Source organism: Calonectris borealis, chromosome 2, assembly GCF_964195595.1.
Source record: "Calonectris borealis chromosome 2, bCalBor7.hap1.2, whole genome shotgun sequence".
In the NCBI taxonomy this organism is placed as follows: Eukaryota; Metazoa; Chordata; class Aves; order Procellariiformes; family Procellariidae; genus Calonectris; species Calonectris borealis.
Genome location: NC_134313.1, coordinates 44,760,068 through 44,782,289, shown reverse-complemented (window position 1 = coordinate 44,782,289; position 22,222 = coordinate 44,760,068). Strand labels below are relative to the sequence as shown.

Here is a 22,222-nt window from a genome sequence, read left to right as displayed (position 1 = left end):
CAGGAGCTTTTTGTTAGCCTTGCTAGCCTGTCTTCTACAGCAAGTAGGTGACTTAACCTGTCAGAATGTGCTTGATAAGCAATGTTCCCCTACCACTTTCACACTGTTAGCATCATCACTACTCAGCCATTAAAAAAGATCACATTGTGTCAGAAGCGAAAAAACTGATAGAAGTTATAGATACTTCCAAGCACCAAGTTTTTCAGAAATGAAAGGTTGTTTAAATTCAAAATTAAATTAGTTCTTTGTATCTCAACATCTATGTTCCAATGTACTCAGATGTACTGTTGCATTTTATCTTTCTCTAAGGCAATGCCAAATTGGAAATACGAGCTTTGGTGAAATCATTATTAATAATCAGATTAAGAACTCCTAATTAGTATTTTTAATTCTCCATGCTTTATGCTTAGCATACCTAATTAGTTTGGCAAGTTATACAAAGTTGTTATGTGAACACTGAAGTTTTTCAGAACTTCAGCCCTTCAATGCTTCACTGTAAAGGTCCCGTACTCTGTTGGAAAGGCAGCATCATCCACCAGCAAATTCTGTGGCAGAACATGCCAGGACTTCAGGGGTTTCGGAGCTTTATTAGAGAACGAGTCAGAGAACTAGTCAACAAACAATGAAAGAAAAACCTCACTTCAAATGCTATTCTCAGCAATTGAAGAAAGAGATACCAGTGAGTGATTTTCAATTTCATCAGGGTGGAGTGTAATATACAATACTGCCCCAAAATTAGGTTGCACATGACCACACATTTAGTCTCCATCTCCACACATTCAGAAATTCAATGCTATTTACTGAAGTACTCCTTACAGGTGGAGAATGTTAATTCTGGATTTGTCACAGTAGGTTATTTAAATGTGTATTTCTCTGCTACAGAAGGTTCCCAGCCCATAAGCTTCTGCAACTCCAGGAGCTCAAGAAAAATTGTACTTGCACCCCTTAAAATGGCAAAAGAAACATAACAGTGTAGAGTGGGGGAAAGGACTAGGGCAAAGAACAACAATGCAAAAGAATGGTCAGGCATGCACTTTGCAAAGCAACTGCCAATTAAGTATCTGAAGCATCAACTCTTACAACTACATAAAGCTACTGATTCCTTCAGCTGAGATTAAGTAAGCTTGCTAAAATACCTATATACATTCTTAACTTTTTGAAGACTGTAGTTTTGCAAGCCTAAATTACAGCTCGTATTAAATATTAAGCAGTTCAAATAAGTTAAAATATATTGTTCGAGTGAATTACTCATGTGACATTCAATCATGCAAGGTCAAGTTACTCAATTCAACTGCAGCAAAAATACACAGAAAAACTAGCTAAGATCTCACACATCAGCATCATATTGCTCTATCATTTAAGCATTGCAGTCTTACCACATTGAAATATTATTCCCCCCCTTAAACAATTGTTGTGAATCCTCTCTCCACAGCCCAATATTTCTTACTGTTAGTAGTATGTTAAACAATCTTCACATACCAGTTGTGAACCATCAGCTTCTGTACAGCCAGTAGTGCATTATAACGAACTTGTTGGTCTTCATGATGCATGTGGTTCATTACCAGCTGTTTACCACCAAGTTGTTCAATGACTCTGAAAGAGAAGAGGGGAGCAGGTTTTTTGACATTACTTCAGCTTCTGGGTAGCTATCCTATCCAACCACTTCATGTTCAAGGCATTAAGAGGTTAAGTTTAAGTCACATTGTATTTACTTTTATTAAAGTATTTCTTTCCTAACATATACATCTTATTTGACATGTTACAAATGCAGACCTCATACTGCCTACTGAATTTTTTTTTTTTCTTTTAGAATTCACAACATCAGAAAGTGTTTGTACTGGACTCCTCTGTTTGCTACCCACTACCTACTTCCACAAATTCTGAAATAAACAACAATCAAGGAAGAAGCCCTTTTCAGAGAAGGTTATTTACTTTACCCGGTTTGCTAAAGAACTCAATATTGGCCGGGTACAGCACTATCGATTATTATTTAGGAGGAGGTAGTGCCCTCCCTCCATAAATTGATGATAACCAGGTCACTCCATTTTTTGCAAGAATAAAGCCCCAATTCAGTCCAGCACTGCCTAATCCAGAAAAAATGCTTGTAATCACACCAACACCTATTAAACCAGCCACTTGGTACTCCTCATAGCACTTTTTGCCGTTCAAACTGTACTACAGCCACACCTATTCTTGCACAAGATGCAGAACTGGCTGCTAAGTTACCATTTCCAGAAAAACGGTATGTTTGAGCTGCATCTTTCACTACAAACTTCACCATAGTGGTCAGCCATAGCTTTTTAATAGCTATACCAAATCCCACATGAAATACTGATGAAACCTTGTATCACATGTCATGAATATATAATTTCTTAAAAACAATTGAAAGGCAACACACTTCAAACCTGAAAAAGTATCACCATCCAGATGACTCTCTACATGCAGCATTTTGGTCTGTCATAACAAAGAAAGTTTGGAGAGAATTTGCAAGGAATGTATAAACTGATTACTCACTGACTTGCATATGTTTTTTTTACATCAGTTCTCTCACAGGTCACTGAGCAGTTAAACATAATATCCTGTGAAGAGGCTATCGTTTGCATTACTGATGCTAATCTGCCATTCTAAGCTTGCATTAGCTGTCTGCTTTTATTACTGTTCTTTTCATGGCCAAATTAATGCATTACTGCTGCACAACACAACATGTTTTTGTAAACTGCAGAACAGTATAAAGACATAGCATGGAGATGAAAAAGAGAATTTCCCATTTCATTTTATAACTCAGTCAAAACCATCCTGCAGACCACAGGGAATATTAATTCCCAACAGTATTAAAACATGTAAGGATGGTTCATACAACAGGAATGCATTCAGAAAAGTGCAACTGTTTTAAATTGGAAAATCCTCGCCAAGAATTCAAGAAGTTATTAGAAATGTAACAGATTCAAAAAACTTTTATGCCTGCCTTAGGCTATGTCCTGGTTTCAGCTGGGATAGAGTTAATTTTCTGCCTAGTGCTGTTTTGGATTTAGGATGAGAATAATGTTGATAACACACTGATGTTTTTGTTGTTCTTAAGTAGTGTTTGCGCTAGTCAAGGACTTTTCAGCTTCCCATGCTCTGCCAGGTGCACACGAAGCTGGGAGGAAGCATAGCCAGGACAGCTAACCCAACCGGCCAATGGCATATTCCATACCATATGACATCATGCTCAGTATATAAATAGGAGGCATGGTCCAGGAAGTAGCGATTGCTGTTTGGGGACAGGTTGGGCATCGGTCAGCAGGTGGTGAGCAATTGCATTGTGCATCACGGATTTTGTATATTCTACCACCATTATTATTATTATTATTATTATTATTTTCCTTTCCTTTTCTGTTCTATTAAACTCTCTTTATCTCAATCCACAAATTTTACTTTTCCCCCCCCCCCCCCGATTCTCTCCCCCATCCCACGGGGGGGGGGAAGGAGGGGGTGGAGGAGGAGTGAGCGAGCAGCTGTGTGGTGTTTGGCTGCCTGCTGGGTTAAACCACAACAGGCTGCCTCACATTTTTAATTGTGAGTTAAATATAATCCACTGCACATAAAGACAAGACTATAAAACACAAACAAGAATTTTTTCCTCATTAGAGGACTGTCTTAAACACTGAATTTTCAGAATTAAAAGGAGATAAAGGCATTAAACTCAAAAGCTTCCTCATGCTAGAAGCATGCAAGAAAAAATGAAAAGATAAAATCCTATAATCACAAATGGAAATAGAGTATTCCAGATCACAGCACATCACCGAAATTGTGGCTGGGAATATGAAAAGTCAAAGAACAGCGTTACTGTTCTTGCATAACACTGCTTATTGGTACAAATCACTTCCCAGCCACGTGTTTTACAGTAAGCAACTGTGAGGAAGGTTCACAGTGAATCCCGTTCCTTCAAGTTCCAAACCTGCTCAAAACACTACTTTTAGTTCTGTTTTCCCTCTCCTCAACTTCTGCTTACTTTACAGCAGTAATAGAGCCCAGTGGGCCAGTTATGGTACGTGCCTATCTTCTGCAGGGATTGTTCCCCATAATAACAGTGCACTAAGTCAAAACAGTAGCAATTCAAACAAGTTTCTGGATGCTGAAGAGCCTGATTTTAACATGACCCATTTAAAGGGAGAAAGAGGAAACAGAAGATGAAGACAAATGAGAACAGTTTAGACCATTATAGCAGAAAATCTTAATATAAAATCCACACTACATATCTAAAAGCAGACCAAGCTGAAAAAGGGAATGCAATTAAGCTGTTTCTGAATCATGAGCTAAAGAAGGGAATGGCTCTAGGTGTCAATCTCCGGTACATGCAAAACGTAAAACCCATGTTCACGGCATTCAGGTGATTCAAAGTGTTGACCTTACACAGCAGTAACCCTTGGGCCACATGGAAGTTGTACTGGAGGCTGACGTTTAGCCTACATTTATTTTCAGTGACAGGAAACACCAATGCCGTACTTTATTTCTGCTGTTACATTGTCAGAAAATGCATGTTGGTGAGCCTCATTAGAAGCCCATTAGAAGGTGCTATTGCCTTGAGAACTTGGTCCACAATGTGCAATTTTAAAGGCAAGTTAAAATTATTTAAGCTGACAACATTGCAGAACAGCCAATCAAAAATGTAGTATTTAGTTTAACAAAACATTTTCTTTTGTCAGACAAAGGGAAAGGTTAGCCAGAACTGTAACTCTAGGTCTCCGCTGTGCGCAGCAGATAAACTCAAGAAGTTTTAGGTTCTAATTCACCTCTGCAACCTTCAAAGGCTGAAGGACAATCCAGTTAAGAGTTGAAGATAAACACCTAAAGGAAACAAAAGTATTTAAGACACTTGAATTCTCTTATTCTTCTACACCAACGAATAGCATCCATTCTCAAAGTGAGTCATGCAATGAGAGTGTGAAATGCCAACCAGGCGTGGGAGCAGCGAACGACTATATATCAAAAAACATCATGGTAAGAAATGGACTATTATGTGGGAACTGACACACAGTCCTTAGGTATTTTAAGCTTTTAGTCTTAAAACTGCTGCAGTCATCCTTAGATAGAATACACTGGATTACAAAGGAAATTCTTTAAGAGAAAGAGATTGAGACATTTTAGTTTGTCCATCAGAACAGAAAGCTAAATAAGCCAAGTCCGTAAGCAGAAAGCAGCTAAAGTACTAGAATTTGATATAAGAACGTAGGTTAGAACAGTTCTAGGACACTTCTTATTTGCTGATGGCCACTCCTTTTGAAGGCTGACGCGCTTCTGAATAGGTTTAACAGCCTGGGAGCTGAGCGGAGCTGTGGTCCCACCAGCAGTACCTTTTCCCAACTACAGAGAGAGAGATATAAGTCCTATTTATCCACTCATCCGACTTCATAGCTTTGCTCCAGCAACTGCATGGCTGTACTACCCCAAGCATTACGCCACATAATGCCATGGGGAGGATATCTTGCCTCCCCTCCAAATACCAGTTGTCATAAATCCCTTTTGGAAGACACAGGAGCTAATTAGCAAATCCACAGCACTGCTCAATACAAGTGATACACACTAAACACCTCTGATCTTTCTTAATGGATGTAGGAAACAGTTAACTTGTGCCAATAATCTAAAAATATCTTCAGTTCAAGTTGCTTACAAGACTACAAGGGCTGTGAGTCTTTCTAGAGTGAACAAATCTTTCTAGCACATACATGGCATGAAGTTTCAGTCTGTTGTTTGTGATTTTACTACTGTCAAGATAGCAGTCTGCACAAGAAGTGTTCATGAAATTCCCAACAAGCCTAGAAGACCATTCTCATCTTCCCCATTAAACCCTATGCAGAAATCAGAAACAGACCACTTCTCTGCTACAAAAATTAAGTCACATGTCCTCTGGGTGACTGATGAGCATGATTCCTGCAAAAACCAAAGGTCCCTTTCTGCTTCAGTAGTCTCTTTACCTTAGAGATGCAATTACTCAGCAATCATCTTTGCTCACAGGTTTTTAAGACAAAACAAAGCAAGAAACTACAGCAATGTCTGCCTGTATATTTTGACAGGAATTCAGGTTTACAACAAACATTAACACTTTCACCAAAATGTGTATTTGTGTAGCAAAAAGAAAACATGTTAAAATAGAAGAGTGATAACTGAATCTGTGCTAACATCACTGAAATTACAATAGCAATTTTTTGTGAGAAAAATCTTGTCTCAGTAGTCTTAAGTCACAAAATAGACTTAATTATTGTTGAAATAGTCCATCCCTATTGGAAGTCCAATAATTGTAGTCCAATAGTCATAATAAAGGGTAAAAATGATATGTTGATTAAATTCCTGGTAGCTTTTTAATTTCTTCTGGTGCACCTCTTCTGCTTTAATCTAAACAACTTATTCAAGACTTCTTTAGACACAGGTTACCTGCACTATTAAAAGACAGTGAAATATATTAAGTCAAAGACCTACTTTGTATTTTCTCATCTGATCTAGTTTGTTTTCTCACCTTCGCAGTGAATTAAACTTAAGCATAACCTGCAATCCCTAAGTAGCATATTTTAATAGAAATACGCAAAAAAGCCACAGGCAAAGTATACGCTCTAGCTAGTCTCTTGAGTAACAACATATTGGCTTTTTTCTTACCGTTTCCCACGGGGATAGTGTCGTACATATTCTCCCACATCATGAGCAGCTACAGCCAGCACTTGTGGGTCATCAGAAACCTCCAGAAGTTTTGTCAGGATTCTAGGAAAGGATTTGAAACAATCAACTCGCAGGTTTTGGTTTGGGGTTTTGTCCTGGGTTTTCCTCGTCGTTGTTTTTTTAAATCACTGATAATTTAAAATAACAACGCCTGTAACCATAAAAATGCTTCACAAGTCACCCAAACAGCAAAGCTAGAATAGAACTTTTTCCAAACATGCAGTTGCACTTAAAACAATGGAGATCCTGCCCTAATTAACAGAATTATTAAAAGCATTCACTAGAGTGAATTTAGTGAGACGCATCTACAAATACCTATAACCAAGGTTTACAAAATAGCTCCTTTTTTTATACATTGGCTTCAAGACCAACAGTTTTGAGTTCAAGATAAGCTGTACTAACCAAACGTGTAAATATTTATAGGCTGGGACAGGGGTGGGACACAAACACAAAGCCTACACAAGGCCAACAGATGCTGCTGCTTTGTTATACAATAGACCCCAGTCATGCTTGCATGCTCCTCCCAGCTCCTGCACTATGGATCCTGCACTATGGATTCAGAAATTGATAAGGCCACATTGCTCATGACACAGCAAGGGGGGTATCACAAGCCTGCTATCAGCCTTTCCCCAACTCTATTCCTCCCCTCACCTTAGAACAGTAGCTTTGCTCAATACGGGATAGAAGGACAAAAAGGGCAGAATTTTAGGTAGAACACTTATAAAGTCATTTAAAAATTAAAAGGCATCCTAGCAGTTGAGAACAAAGCAGCACACCGAGTTCTTTGGTCTGTGCAACTATGAACTTCTCTTGGTTCAAGACCATCAACTTTATCTCAAAAACATCACTCGTTCAGACAACTGTTGTGGTCTAAAAAGCAGTTCTGTCCTAACTCAAAGATTGAATTGATGAAATCTAACTTTGTAACTGAATCCAATTTCATATTAGTTATTTTGTTAGCATGAACAGAAATACAGAGAAGAATTAGAAATACCTGTAAGAATTAGAAAACAGTTTCTCAGCTCTTAATATTGTCTGCATTTTCGAATTAAGTAGTTTAATCAGTTTTAGTGGAAAACAGCTACCAGTAACTTTTCTCTAGTCCATAATGAGGAGGGGGAAAAACTGACACAGATATGAAGGTTAGGCACTAATAATAAGTTTAACAGGTTAAATATACAGATCACTGGAAAATTAGATTCAGCTACCCTTAGTGAGATGTGTTCTAATCACAGAAAGTTAGTAACAAGTTGAAATAGTTAGGTAGGTTAAAAATTCAATTGGAACTAAAAACGAACATTCTGGTAAAATTAAATTACCACAGCCACTGCCTCCCTAGAGGCCAGAAAGTGACAGATGAAGCACTTTCCCTTTTAAAAAAACTCCTAATTTGGACAAGAAGTAGGAGCAGAATCTTGAACCATAACACTGATCAGAAGGCACTGAAAATCCATACAATATTGTTGAACAAAATACAAGTCAAGCATCACTTGCTTAAGTCGTCAATAATGGCAGAAGGCAGGAAAAAAAGTAAGTTTAACAGGAAGCTTAAGTATATTAGAGTTAGAAAACAAGCAAGCTGGCAGATAAGGGAAAATAAAATTACGTGGCTTGAAGCAAAGAAAGGTTTGTCTGTCAAATGCCTTACAACGCAAAAAAGAAGTTCTGAGGTGCAAGAATCTCCTCACGTAGGGGGTGGTGGTTGGGTGGGGGTGTTTGCTGGAGGGAGTGGGGGGGAATGTTTTTAAAGGAACTATTGTAGATCACTGTCTTTGTGGCAGCACAAGCACAATAATAAATTTACCTAACAGTCCCAGAACCAGGAGAGATGAATACAGCAAAACACTGCAATTGCTACAGGAAATACTAAGCCTCAACATCAACTTCATGTTGCAGTTGGCAGCATCTAAAATTTTTAAGTCTATAATCCTACATATTTAGCAATATGCCCTCAGGGAGGAATTTATCAGACTTGTTTTGGTGAGGTTTCAGGGCAGACTGAAATGCACAGAAAGCTTAGGAACAGCTTGCTCTTGCCATGCCTTCTAACATCTCAGATGTGCCACTTGACCTCCTGATTTCTGTTAGGTCTAGCACTTATTAGCAAATACTGAACAGGAAGAACACCACATATTATCAGTTAATGACAATGCAGTTAAACAACTAAGAGCTCCTACAAGCTATTTAAGACTTAGACATCTTTTGAGTACATACTTTCAGAAGCCATCAAATAAGTTCTTGACTCTAGAAGGAAAGATGAGCTTCAGCTTCACTTCATCTAACAATCTAACACGGTCCCAAGACAAAATAGACTGCAAAGTAATCCAGCAAGTCAGATTTTCCATGCAACAGTACCACAACTTTCAACCCCCAAGTATTTAAGACAGGAGTTCATTATTCAGGTCAACAACAACACTCAACACAAAACTAAGACTAAGATATGGTAAAAACATTTTTAATTACATCAATTAGTATAGCTGTTTTTCAAGTGAAAGATGAAAAGAGTCAACAGCACAAATTTGCATGCAAGTTAAGCTAGAGGTATTCCCTCTATCATCATCATCAATACAGTAAAAGCAAATAAACAATTCTGCTTTTGAACAAAACAAACCATACATGAGTAAGAACCATACATTCTAAAAATAGCAAGATGTTCTGACTTGCTTTCATTCTACACATTATTTCGTGTTGAAATGTAAAACCTGTATTAGATACAGGTTCAGTTGAACACAAAAAATATTAAAGAATTACGTGATTTCAAGACTTGAAAACTTACTTCAGTAGTTCATAATTCTTCTCATTTAGTCTTACAGCATTCTCCCGCCAAAACTTTTCAGACTTGTGTACAGGACTCCACTCCAGTCTTCCTGACTTGAGCTCAGAACTGTACTCATCGAAGGAGCTGCAACACAAAAGATCTAAATGAAGTACTGGCTAAGCTTCTATGAACAGAATTTGAACTGTGTCCAAGCCCATCTCTAGAAAGACAAAGCTGGAGCACAACTTGCTGTGACACATTTGGAAGACAGCTCTCTGCAGAGCGTGAGAACTGTTCCCTGTCTCAGAGTTCAACACTTTAATAATAAGGAAAGGCATGAAAGGCAAGAGAAAAATTTGTTTTCAAACATACCCTTCCATCCACCCCAAAACAATTCCTGAAGGAAAAAAAAAAAAAAAAAAAAAAGAGGAAAAACCCACGCCACACAACCACAGCATTTGGGAATTCAATTGGCTGCTTTGCCTGTTTTCTAGGTTTTAACTTCTCCAACCAAGGATACCAGTCCTTGCCTTTCATCCAATTAAACCTTTGACATGAACTACAATATGAAGTTCAATTTATGCACAAGAGCAAGAACTAGGTAAACACTAGCAAAAACTTGAGTTAATCTGGACAGCAAGATGTATTCTAATCAGGTAGTATTCAGCTTAGACTCAGATTTATTTTCTATTCAGCCTGTAAATACTCATTTAGAAGGAAACTTTTATATACGACCAGCATCTCTGTATGCTCTACCTTATCAACTGGCATTTACGTATCATAATTCTGTATATTATTTAGCCTTAAAAAAGAAGAAAGTTTTACCGATGTTCATATAATTGCATTTTTTTAAAGTTCACACTGCAAAGCATACCTAAGGTCCTGCACGCTCTCACCAAGCTTGTCCAGTAGAAATTTGATATCTTCACTTATGTCTTCATCATCATATTTCTGCTGATCCAAATTCTCTAGCTGCTTTAAAACTTTACACTGAATCATGGCAAGAGCATATTCTTGGCGAGTTTCTCTCTCAGTAGATTTCTCTAACAAATTCTAGGGAAGTAAAAAATTATTTATTTTGTTTGTTTTAAGAACAGACTACTTTGAAACAAAGTGGTATTTTTAAAAAATTCTTACTGTCACTTTTTAATTTAGTAAGTGACAGAATTGACCACTTCCCGAAATAATCTGTCCAAAGAAGTAAAGTATGAGTCTACCACACAGTGGCTGCTTTGCACGTACATTTAGTGGCGTCAGTTGCCTAGGACTGACCTTACTACACAGGAGGAGTATTCATATCTGTCACTACAGCAGATGAAGAGGAACTTTAAAAAAAAAAAAAAGGCTCCATCTTGCAAGGTAGACGTAATGCAAATGATGTGCCGAAAAGCACAACCACCACTGCATTCAAGTTTAGGTCACTTAAATCTTTTTCCTCCTAGATGGTATGCTACCTTCAACACTAGAAAGTATTAATTCACCTGCTTTGATCGTTTTCCACATCAAATCAGGCTGACCACACAGACTATTCAAAGAAAAAGGACAGGCTTATATCCCAAATCCCAGAGTCTCTGCCATAAACAACTACTTTTATCTGGGATTATCATTTTCTCTTTCTGTGCAGCAATAGCATAAAGCAGGAAAGCCTTAAAAAAAAAAAAACCACCCCAAACAACCTGAAGTCATCTTTCCAACTCAAGAGTTACCACCTGGATTAGATTAGCTTCTTTTGAATTTGGGAATATTCCAACTAGACGTTTTTATTCAAACAGAAGCTTGTTGGTAAGACTGGAATTACAAGCACAGAATGTAACAGTCAAGTTCCAATGTAATTTATTCATTACATTTTTACTCAATTTAATCAGCTTCAAATTACGTTGTTCAATCAGAGCTAGCCACCTGCACTTTTTGATAAAGCTGAAAACGTGAATTCCATATAAAAGACAAAGTCCTTAACAAACAGAACACATGTTCATATAAATAAGCCTTAACACCTACCAGAAATAAGCAATGAAACCATATAGAAGGAATTTGACTGCATCACTCTCATTCATGTCACAGAACCATTACACTTAAGGTTTCTAAGATATCAGACATAATATCGGTTAGTAAGGCAGAACACTGCATACAAATGTTAAAACTTGCATACTGAAAGTAAGTCATACTACTGCTTTTAATGGCCACATACAATTAGTTTTAATGTGCAAAAAAACCTGTTTCTATTTGAGTAAGAGAACTGAGAAGTAAAAGGAAATTTACAGAAAGTAATGCTACATTACTTAGAGTTAAAAGTGCGAATGAGAGAAAGAGAACAATAATGCATCTTAAAAGACAAAATTCAAGAAGTTCAAGGAGCAGGTAGATAAAGTTTCCAAAGAACTCCTAATGAAGAGAATTATAAGCAGATGTGGAAGCTACTCCAAATATTATTACCTATCTCATACCATAGTGAGATATTCAAGTTTTTTATAGCAAAATTGAAAGGACGTGTTAGGAAAGTACAAACACAGGACTAAATAGAATGTATCAGTAAACTACTCAGTGATAAAAAAAATCTTGAGGTACAAAATGAGTTACAAGTAGGAAACAGACATAAAAGACAATAAAAGTATGAAAAATGAGGAAAAAATATTTTAATAGGTAAAGAGAGAGAGTAATTGATTCAAAGTAGACCGAAGTACCCAATACCTGTTGCTTTATAGAAAAAAATTACATTACAGTTACATACTTCAGGCAATTAACTTGCCAAAGAAGTGAAACAGGTCAAGTTAGGAGAAATCGAGTAGTAGAGAAGACATATGCAAGTTGTCAAGACTCACGGAATACCTTCAGTAATGCACAGGCAGTAGGGATGATTTGGGGAATCATCAAGCCTAGTCCTTTACGCAATTCACCTTTTTTTTTCCCCCCCATAAACTGATACTGTGGCCTCTCACACAGGAAAAGGGCTATTTTGCCTCTGCTACCTATTTTAGTTTTGCTTCAGAACTCACAGCTCTGGTGTCTAATTTCTAATCTATTATTTCCTGGCTGCCAGTTTATAAGCTCATTTTCATGCCAACACTAGTCTTTAATGTTGGAGAAAGAAAACAGCTAAGCTAATTTCCCCGAAGCCTGTAACAGAACCATCTTATTCTTTCTTAGCCTTTATTTATTAAAAGAACTTGGCTTCATTTTTGTCTCCTCTTGCAAAACACACTAAATCTAAGAACTAGCAATTATTTCTCCTACTTTTTATGATCCCAGAATTGGAAGAAGTTGAATATAAACTGCTGAGCCCCTGAACTTTTTTTTCCCCCCAAGCTGTCTTGCTATAGGTCCCTGCTTAATCCTAACATTAAGATCCTAAAGAACACTAGAACATCTACAGAGGTCTACATAGTAAGAATAGCCCCTACTGAATACCTCACGCCACTGATCTCCTTCGACAGGATAAATAGCATATTCTTATGATCTACCTTATCCAGAAATTTTTCAAAGTGGCAGATGCTTTTGGCTAGAGAAGCCATTTAAATCACAGTGTAAGCATCTTCACACAGCTCATTATTGCTGATCAGCAAGTCAGTAAGCAACAATTCTCCTCTCCCCATCCTAATTAGCTTGCAATACCTACTACTGGAACACAGTCAACACTCAGGAAAACAAATAGTTTCCAAGATCTACATCTCCTACTCAGGATACAAGTCCTGTTTTAAGAGAGTATTACAAGTTGTTATAGCATTCCTGTATTACATACAAGACACTTGAGAAGCATGCACATAAAACTATGTGCACATGCACAATTAGCATTCATGACCACAAACTGGCACTCTCACAATGAAAACATCAAGCCTCAGTGCTCAGTTATTTCAAATTATCTTAAATAGGACCAGTGATTTTCAGGTAACATGGACATAGTAAGTCAACTAATCACTCTTACACTCATTCATCTTGACAGAGCCACCAAGAAAAGATTTTTGGACTAGTAAATAAAAATAATTTCTAAGTCAGTCAATTGGACAAACATATGCACGTTTAAAATAATATTACTAAATTAAAGCTTTGTAAGGCAAAATTTATCAGGTATTAGTAACTAAGTGTTTTACACTAGTACCAGTAGAAAAAAGAATCTTGAACTAAAGGAGGGAAATCACTAGTGCCTGTGTTAACATAGGTTTTTTTAGTCAACCTTATTTTAAGACGACATTGAATAGCAGATGTCTATTACTTGTAATAGCATGTCTATTTCCTGTTCTGTTACTGCAAAACTCAGTTCACAAAAAAAAAGGGAGAATTAAGCTTTCAGTCCAGTTTACTGACACAGTCTAGCAGGAACAGCTGTGCCTCAGCAACATTTGAGACCTACTCATTTGAGAGAGAAGCGCAGTGCAATTGCAGTCAACAGACACTTACCCGAAATGCTGCAAGGATGATCCTAGTTACTTTCTCTTTGACAGATTCCTGAAGAATATCCGACAGCACTGGAACAATATTATACCGACGGAGATATTCGCACATTTGAGGGCTAAATGCCAGCAGCCACACACAGAAAATCATCTGATACTGGAGCTGGAAGCCGCATTTGTTGCTCAAGACCCCCATGATACTGAAAAATTAACATAGTATACATTTAATTTTTAAATAATGACTGCATAGATTGCATTACTCCACCCTGAAACATTAAAAGAAATGGTTAACAGGAACTTATTGGAAAGAGCTGCTGAGGACAAGTATACAACACACACTTCACAGTATCCCGCACCAGTATTTATCATTGTACAAGCAGCTTGTTCAGAAAGCCGTCTTTTAAAGATATAGTTATTTCCTCCTTAGCCTTAAAGCAGCTTTTCCCATGTGAACTGATGTGGTACTGTATCCATCTTCAGGTTCACCGGGACTCTTTTCCTACTAGCACATTTAGAGCATTATTTGTCAATTCTAGGAGAAACACAGAAACGCATAGCTACTCCTTCAGAGTTAAGAAAGAGAAGGAGTAAACAGACAGAACAAAATCTACACAAATTGAACTTGTTTCCTTAATTGTATCTCTCCACAGGAGCGTCTGAAATGAGCTGAAGTAGTCATTATTTAACAAGTGAGTTCTCAGAAAACAGCTTACAGATATAACACATCACACATATAACAAACCACTGCTAGAGAAGAAATAATATCACAAGATCTGCAAGAAGAAATCATGCAGAAGCTGAGGTTTTGAAAATTTAATACGCAATTTACAGGTCCATTCCAAAAAAAGCTAACTCAATTTAAAAAAAAAATTATGTATTTTCAAGATCATTGCTATCAAAATTAAGACAAATTCAAACTTGTTGAAACACAGGCTTATTGTAATGCTTTAACAGTTTATTAAAAAGCTTTCTTAGTGAAAGAGTTTGTTTTAATAGTGTCATCTTGACACACGTGAACATCTTTTGAACTTTCACTTCACTGGCAACTTTGACTTTTCTCCATTTCAGAGTACAGGGGTATTTTTTCTTACAGTGCAAATCATACAGCCACCATCCCCAACAGAGGCACGCATGGCAGAAAAATTATTTAGAGACAAGCATTTTTTAAATAAGAAGAATGACAACATCCTAGTCTCATGCAGAGCTATTTATGAAGAGAATCTGGATAAAAGAATGACCTACTTGAAGGCATACGCGGAAAAAAAAAATGAGCTTAGTACTAGAACATGTTTCTCCTTTCACTAATATTTTCAGACTGAAGAACTCCAAACTGAAAGACAAGGAAGATTACTAGAAACTCATTTCGTTAGTCCTTGTTCTATAAAATAAAAAACAGAGCATCTTCAGCTGAAGACAAATGGCTGTATTCCCCTTCAGATATTTATTTAAGCAGTTCTTCATGAAGAGTAAAGCAGCATTAAAGCCTCAACATTGGTACCTATATCTGCAAGTTACATTTGTCTATTTGACTGTATTAATGTTTGAAAACAAATAGGTTTTGTACTCAAACAGAGCAGCTGTCTTTTGCAATAGAATTCTATTCCAAAAGAGATCACTGGGGAACGTGCTATTGTAAGTGCAAGTATATACATATAAATTGAAATAAATGCTCACCAATTTACTCCATCTGCTTCTACCCACGCAAAGCGATATTCATTGACCCTGAGCATCAGCTGCAGACAACCAGCAACACATTGTACATACTGGGAACTCTGGGTGAAAAGAAGAACACATCACTTCTTACAAGAAGAGTTAGGTAGTAAGTGCAAACTAGGCTTTACTGGCATACTTCAGCACACATTTCCTCAGTGACACTGCCGAGTTAAACAGGCTCACGATTATAATGCTTTACATTCCCCTATTTTAAAAAAAAAAAATCTCACAAGAAGAGGTGGGAAGCAAAATATATATGGAGAAGAGTTTTGAATAGGAAAGAAGTGTTATGCAAAGTGAAACCATTTTACATTACCATAACAGATTTTTATAGCCTATTTGCCTTCTTTGAGTATCTATGAATGAAGGCTGTCTTCTGTTTGATTATATTGCCAGAGTCCGTTTCATCCACAGAGTCAATTGTTATTCCACTGAGCAATCTTTGAGAAATAAATCAGCAAACTGGTTACCAAGCTTGAAGAAGTTTGCTAGAGGTCATCGTAGAAAAAGGAATCTTGAGCTCAGGTTCTTCCTACTCCCATTCTCCAACTCAAAACAGCAGTGGTGTCATTTCAATTGTGTATTTTCCTACACATGTGCCATACAGTAAGTACCATGCTTATCATAAGGAGATGTATAATTATACAAAAAGATACCATTAGAAAAACGAGTATGCAAAATCATCCTCAAAGTTTAGCTTTGCATTTTAATTTTTTCTTCTTTTCATTAAACGCTTAGCATAGTATACTGTGTTAAGAAAAGAATAATAAGACTAAAACTTTCCCATCAGGAAAACGCTGAGATGCACCACTGAGTTTTATTTTCATTCAGACTCCTACATGAACAGTCACAAAGAAACTCGTTAAACAGCTTTTCATCTCTAAAAGCATGTATTTTCTGTGCAGTAACACATTAAGATGGGCTGCAGTTCAAAAACGGGTTTTGGTCAACCCATTGTCCCTCCCACTACAGCAACAGAAAGACCCCAAGGTACAACAGAAGTGGCGTTTTTTTCTCTTTTCTTGCTCAACTTCTGGCATTATCTTCACTAATACTCACACATGCTGCTGATAAAATGTGGGGGTTTTATTTTCCTATAAGCCTTTTTCTTTAATATGTGCCTTGAAAGTCTTGTGGTAGATCACTCACATAATACAAGGTCAAACCTTTCAAACATTTAATGGAGTAAAGAAGTTGGGCAATCCCATATGAAGAGAAAAGAGAAGAGACAATAAACAGAATTTAAAATAAAGATTAATTCATTCTGTGTCTCTCATCAGAGATTAAGACCTTTATGTAAAAAACTGATTCTGAACATCTAGACCCAAATCATCATACAGAACATTCATTTCCCTGGGTAGGTATTCACTCTCATACACCATGCAAATAAAACCGCTATAGACGCACAGACAGCCCTCCCACCCCAAATAATGTATTCATTTCTCTGCATCACCAACCTGGGTACTACTGAACTTGGAGTTTTCTTTTTTAAAAGTCTGTCATAAAAGCACTCTCTTCCAACACTAGTGTAATTGAAATTTCATAATAGATCCCAACCCTCATTTCCTGTGTAAAATGACTGCATCTCTAATTTACTCTGAAATAAATTAGTCAGGATCTGTTTGAAAATCCTGCACAAGCTAGATCTGAAATCAGAACAATAACGAAGCCAAGACAATCCTTACCCAACTTAATTATCCTAGAACATATTTGCACTATCAGTTCTGCTGCTTTGAGACCCTGCAGTAGTATGGTACATCCATTCAGTGCTACAGTTCAATGAATACAGATTTCTAAGCAAGTTAGAAGAGCTCACAGCTCCACAAGTGGTGTTGCGTGCTGTAGGACTATTTATTGTTTTAAGGCTCTATGACAGAGGGCTGTCAGCCTAACAAAACTTAACAGTATGACACACAGAACTGCATATGAAATACTGAAATACTTCAACTTCTATACTCAGGCCATAATTTCACTCCCTATCCATGGTCATGCGTGATGGTCTTTCATCTTTTCTATTTTAAACCCTGGTCAGGTGGTAATTTAAAGAGGCTTTTCTCTACAGGAAGCTAACGCTTTAAAGCGGTGACTACATTTAGAAAAGAAACAAATTCCAGGTTCATATTTAAGTCTTCTGAAAACTGTGAACACTTTCAGGTTGCAAAAGGAACAAAAGAGCAAACTGAACCCTATTCCACATTCAAAAAGCTATGATAAACCGCCTCATTGTGCCACAACAAAATAGAAAATCCAGTTATGATGATCACCTGTGTTTGCTATACAAGCTCAACAGCCATCATAGCTACATGACATCGGTATAAATACTGATAAGAAAAGGACAATCCATTTCCCCCTGAATTCAGGCTGTTCACATACGAAAAGCTTACAGCTTTGAAAGCACTCTTGTGATTTCATGCTACAGAGGTTTGAGGGACAACGTTAGCTTCAATATCTGATGTGCCTTTTCTAAGTTCTGCACATTAAAAGAGCCACAAGTTTCTTAGTCTCAGGTTACTTCTACAAGTCAGACAGTTCAGTGCTAAACAGACAGTATTGTTCAAATATTAAATTAATTGCATATAATTTTTTTCAAGTTTTAACAAAGAGAATGCTAGATACATCTACATTTTTAACAACCCAAACCAACTTGTAAAGTACATACTTCCACTGCAGCATTTTCTGTGAAACCAGTGTTTTAAAAACACTTTTGTTTCTTGGCGCCATCACCTGGCACTCTGTTGTCGTACAGTTCTGATCCCAAGTACTTTCTATTACTGACACCAGAACAGCTCTGCTACTTAATCTGAGGAGTGGATATCACCTACCAAAATAGCAAATTGACAGATTTCAAAAGAGATACTTACATCACTTGTGGAGACTGCTCCTGTTTCCACAGAACCCCCTGTACCACGTAGTTTCTAGCAAAAAAAAATAAAAAAGTTTAAAATCAGAGCTGTCCTTCACCCTTACAGAACAGTTGTTACCAAGTTTCTTTCAATTCTCCCATTGCTTTAGTCATAAAAAGAAAAGATTAAGAATCTATTAGATACTTTTTTTGCTCAATATATTATGATTATATATTGTATTTGTTTCCCACACACACCATGTCTAGAAGAATATGGTTGGAGCTGATCCTGGTATATGAAGATTTAAATTTTTTTCTTTTTTTTTTTTTAATTTAATTGTGGATTTACTTGAGACTTTTATCCATCTTTATCTCAGAATTTGAAAACCGTTCTCTTGGATCCTTCTGAAGGAAATTCCAACTTTAAGATTCTTCTTCCAGAGTAAAAATAAAACTCGTTTTTAATAAGCCCAGTCTGGAAAACTATGAAAAAAAAAATACCCCTTCTAAACCTACTGAATGTTTCTCTGCTTTCCATAATCCACTTCTGCCACAACAGAATGACAAATCACTGAGTTTTGACAAGGACTGGAGAGAAAAATCTCCAAAAATTAATACAAAGGAGAACAATTAATCTTTGAAGGAGAAGCCAGCAGTAAGCAGTTCAGACTGAGCTAATGGCATACAAATACTGTCCAAATAAGTCAGGACTGACTTGGTTTCAAGTGACAGGACTAGAAATAAAAGCTTTGTACTACAGTAAACTGGAAAAAAGTTTTGATATTACTTCCTGCCGCTATGCAATTTTTCTTCCTAGTAAAAAGCTCTGAGAAACAAAACAATACAGGGAGACAAAAAAACCCTCATCATACGTTTTCTGAGTGTCCAGAAGAAAATAAACATTTACAAACAGAAAAGGCAAAAAGCCTTACCTTTTATTTTTAATTTAAATTTCAAGGACTGGAGTAGAAAATACAAATTATTAAATTAAAAAGTATGTATTTGAATAAAGAATATTTAGCTTTAAAAATAAAAAAGTAACATTTCATTTTTAAAAGAAGAAAACAAAAAAAAACCCTCATGCTTGCACATCTATATATTCACATTCTTGAAAAACAGTTTCCAAAGTCACTGTAACATTTAAACAGAAGTAGCTTTTTACCTGTGAACTGAGCTGAGTTTTAATCCAGTTGAAATAGTAATTCAAGTCACTGCCTTCCATAAGTTCCCTCCCCCACGCAGCCAGTTTGGCAATAATTCTTGCTGCCTGAAAGAGAATGCAATAAACAGATTTTTCAAATGCAGCAATTTCAGGATTCAGTAAAAAGTCGTATAAGCTCTGGAAACCGAATTTAGGTAAAAGATGGCCTCTTACAGAAATCTACCTGTTTTCTATGTAGGGGACTCTTCATGCCTCGTAATTTTGTTTCTTCAGCTTTCTGCTGCTTCTAGTTCCTAGTAACTGGTATATTTTCACAGTTTTATCAGATGTCTCTGTTATCACTTGTCTCTGACGAAGTTCACAAGGCACCAACAAAGAACTCAGAAGGGGGGAGAGCTATCAATGGGCTACTGCTGTAGGACACTATTACAGTCAGAAATCCATCAACAGTAAGACACTCAATGGTCTAACATATACATGAGCAGGCTTACTTTAAGCAACTACAGCATATGCCACACAAATGATTGCAAAGTATTAAAGTTTACTGTACTTAAACTGAAACAAGTGATCTTCAAGAAGGAAGAAGTTTCAAGCCCAGAAAAAGAAGAGCAGAAAACCAAAAGGGAAGGTAGAATTCAAGAATGAAGCTGAGGAGTAAAAATGTAGTCAAGTTAAGAATTTTCATTATGCCTATAGGACAAGAATACATATGACAAGAGTATATTTTTACGCCAGCCTTTCCAAATCATCTTTGAAGTAACTCTACATTGTGGCCTGCCCCTTATTTGCAGAAACATTTGAGCCAGCTTATATATAAGGAGGCAGTCTAACCAAGAAACTACCGAGGTGGGGGTTCGTGTGCCTGCATACAGCTCTGTGATGCAGTGAGGAGACTACTCCAGGCACCCTTCCACTGTACTGCATTCAGATGTGCAGCACCACCACCACTGATTTCTAGAGGGATTATGAGTGAGAATCTGGAACAACGATCTCTACACTGAAATGCGTCAAATCCACTTCTGAATGCAGCCAAGTAATCCTACAAAATCCCTTCAGCTTTAAAACATGATATATTAGATCACTAGCTTACCATGCTCCTGAGTTAAAACTGCTACCTGACCCCTGAATAAGAGACCACTCATGCCTAGCAGAATTTGAGCCTCAACACAGAAAACAAGTCTCTTTATCTGTCTATGCAGATACAATGATGTAGCAGCAAAAGTCTTCCAGTGTGCACAGTAAGGGGGGGAAATCACAACAAAACCAACACAAACCTAAAACTTCGTTTTGAAGACATTCATGCGCTTAAAAAAACAAATATATGCACGAAGAGTAGTAAAAGGCACAATAAGGGAACAAACTTAGTGTTTTAAAATGGATTCACATTACGTGAGGTTCTCTGCGACTTATAACGTTATTTCTGTATTTTTGCAGTACCTAAAGAACACAGTATCTGAATAACACATCTGTGTGCAGAGAAATACTGGGCACAGAAATTTCTATACTATACATTTTAAAGCCACCATTCTAGGGAGACTAATTAGTTTGCACTAAAGGGTCTAAAAATTACACTTTACCTGCACACTTGAGAAGTCAATATTGTCCGAGTTTGCTCAGACTGCAGTTTTGCAAGATGGGTCTTCAGCAGCAATACCGCAAAAGAAAATAAAAAACCCAAAATAACAAAAAACCCCCAATCAAACAAAAAAAAAACCACCAAAAACCAAAAAACTACCACAAACCAACAACCATGAAAAAACCCCAACAGCATCCTCCTTCAGCTGCACCAAGTAACCTGATTCCATGCCATGCAGTGAATCGGTCAGATTTAATTAAAAAAAAAAAAAAAAAAAAGCCTGACATTTTTCTTGAAAACAGGCCAGCTCGCTGTTCAAGTCGCAGCACAGCCCCAAACACAGTTGCATTGGCCACACCTAAGAACAAACAGCATGACTTGCCTGGAATTCCTTACGCCAGTACGGCCACCAGAGCATAACACAGGCCAGGTATGTGGTTTTGTAGTTTGAGCCACTGATTTGATTCTACCATACCATGCCAGCATAAACACACGCAGTGAAGAACAACTCATATCCATGCAGTTTTCTCCCTCTTCAAGCCATAATGCAAGTTTTATTGGTGGAAACTGTGGTCTTCATTAGGAATTTACAGTAATACAACCATATCTTTCCCCCCCAAGGAAAAAAAACTGCTGAGATGAAATGGCCAGTTCTCATCACAGATGACAGAAGAATATTAAGAATTCCAGAAAAGTTACTCCATATACACCAACACCACCCAGTGGTTCAAAGTACAGCAGATACCATAAAACGCACATGGTTGTACTGGGCTTGTCTGGGATGGACTTAATTGTCTTCACAGCAGCACATATAATGCTGTGGTTTAGACTGGTGACCAAAACAGCGTTGATAACATACCAACGTTTTAGCTGTTGCTGAGCAGTGCTTGCACAACATCAAGGACTTCGCTGTTTCTCACTCTACACTTCCACTGAGTAGGCTGGGGGTCAGGGGGAGAAGAGGCTGGGAGGGGACACAGCCGGGACAGCTGACCAAAGAGATACACTTGCTGGGCATCAGTCTGCTGGTGCTGTGTGATTGCTTTTGCATCTCTTCTTTTTGTTGGATTTGTTTTGGGTTCCACACCTTCTC

General features: G+C 37.3%; 1 protein-coding gene across 5 annotated transcripts in view; it reads right to left on the bottom strand.

Annotated features, from left to right (window-relative positions):
* Positions 1-22,222, bottom strand: part of ATP6V1H (ATPase H+ transporting V1 subunit H) — a 62,200-nt gene that overhangs the window by 22,075 nt on the left and 17,903 nt on the right. For all 5 annotated transcript variants that reach the window (XM_075141871.1, XM_075141870.1, XM_075141867.1 and 2 more), the window contains 8 exons: positions 19,554-19,658; positions 18,411-18,464; positions 15,511-15,608; positions 13,844-14,036; positions 10,326-10,504; positions 9,470-9,595; positions 6,634-6,735; positions 1,480-1,593 (listed from right to left, as the gene is read on the bottom strand). In XM_075141871.1, the coding sequence (XP_074997972.1) occupies positions 1,480-1,593; positions 6,634-6,735; positions 9,470-9,595; positions 10,326-10,504; positions 13,844-14,036; positions 15,511-15,608; positions 18,411-18,464; positions 19,554-19,658 (971 nt within the window). The remainder of the gene's footprint in view (positions 1-1,479; positions 1,594-6,633; positions 6,736-9,469; positions 9,596-10,325; positions 10,505-13,843; positions 14,037-15,510; positions 15,609-18,410; positions 18,465-19,553; positions 19,659-22,222) is intronic.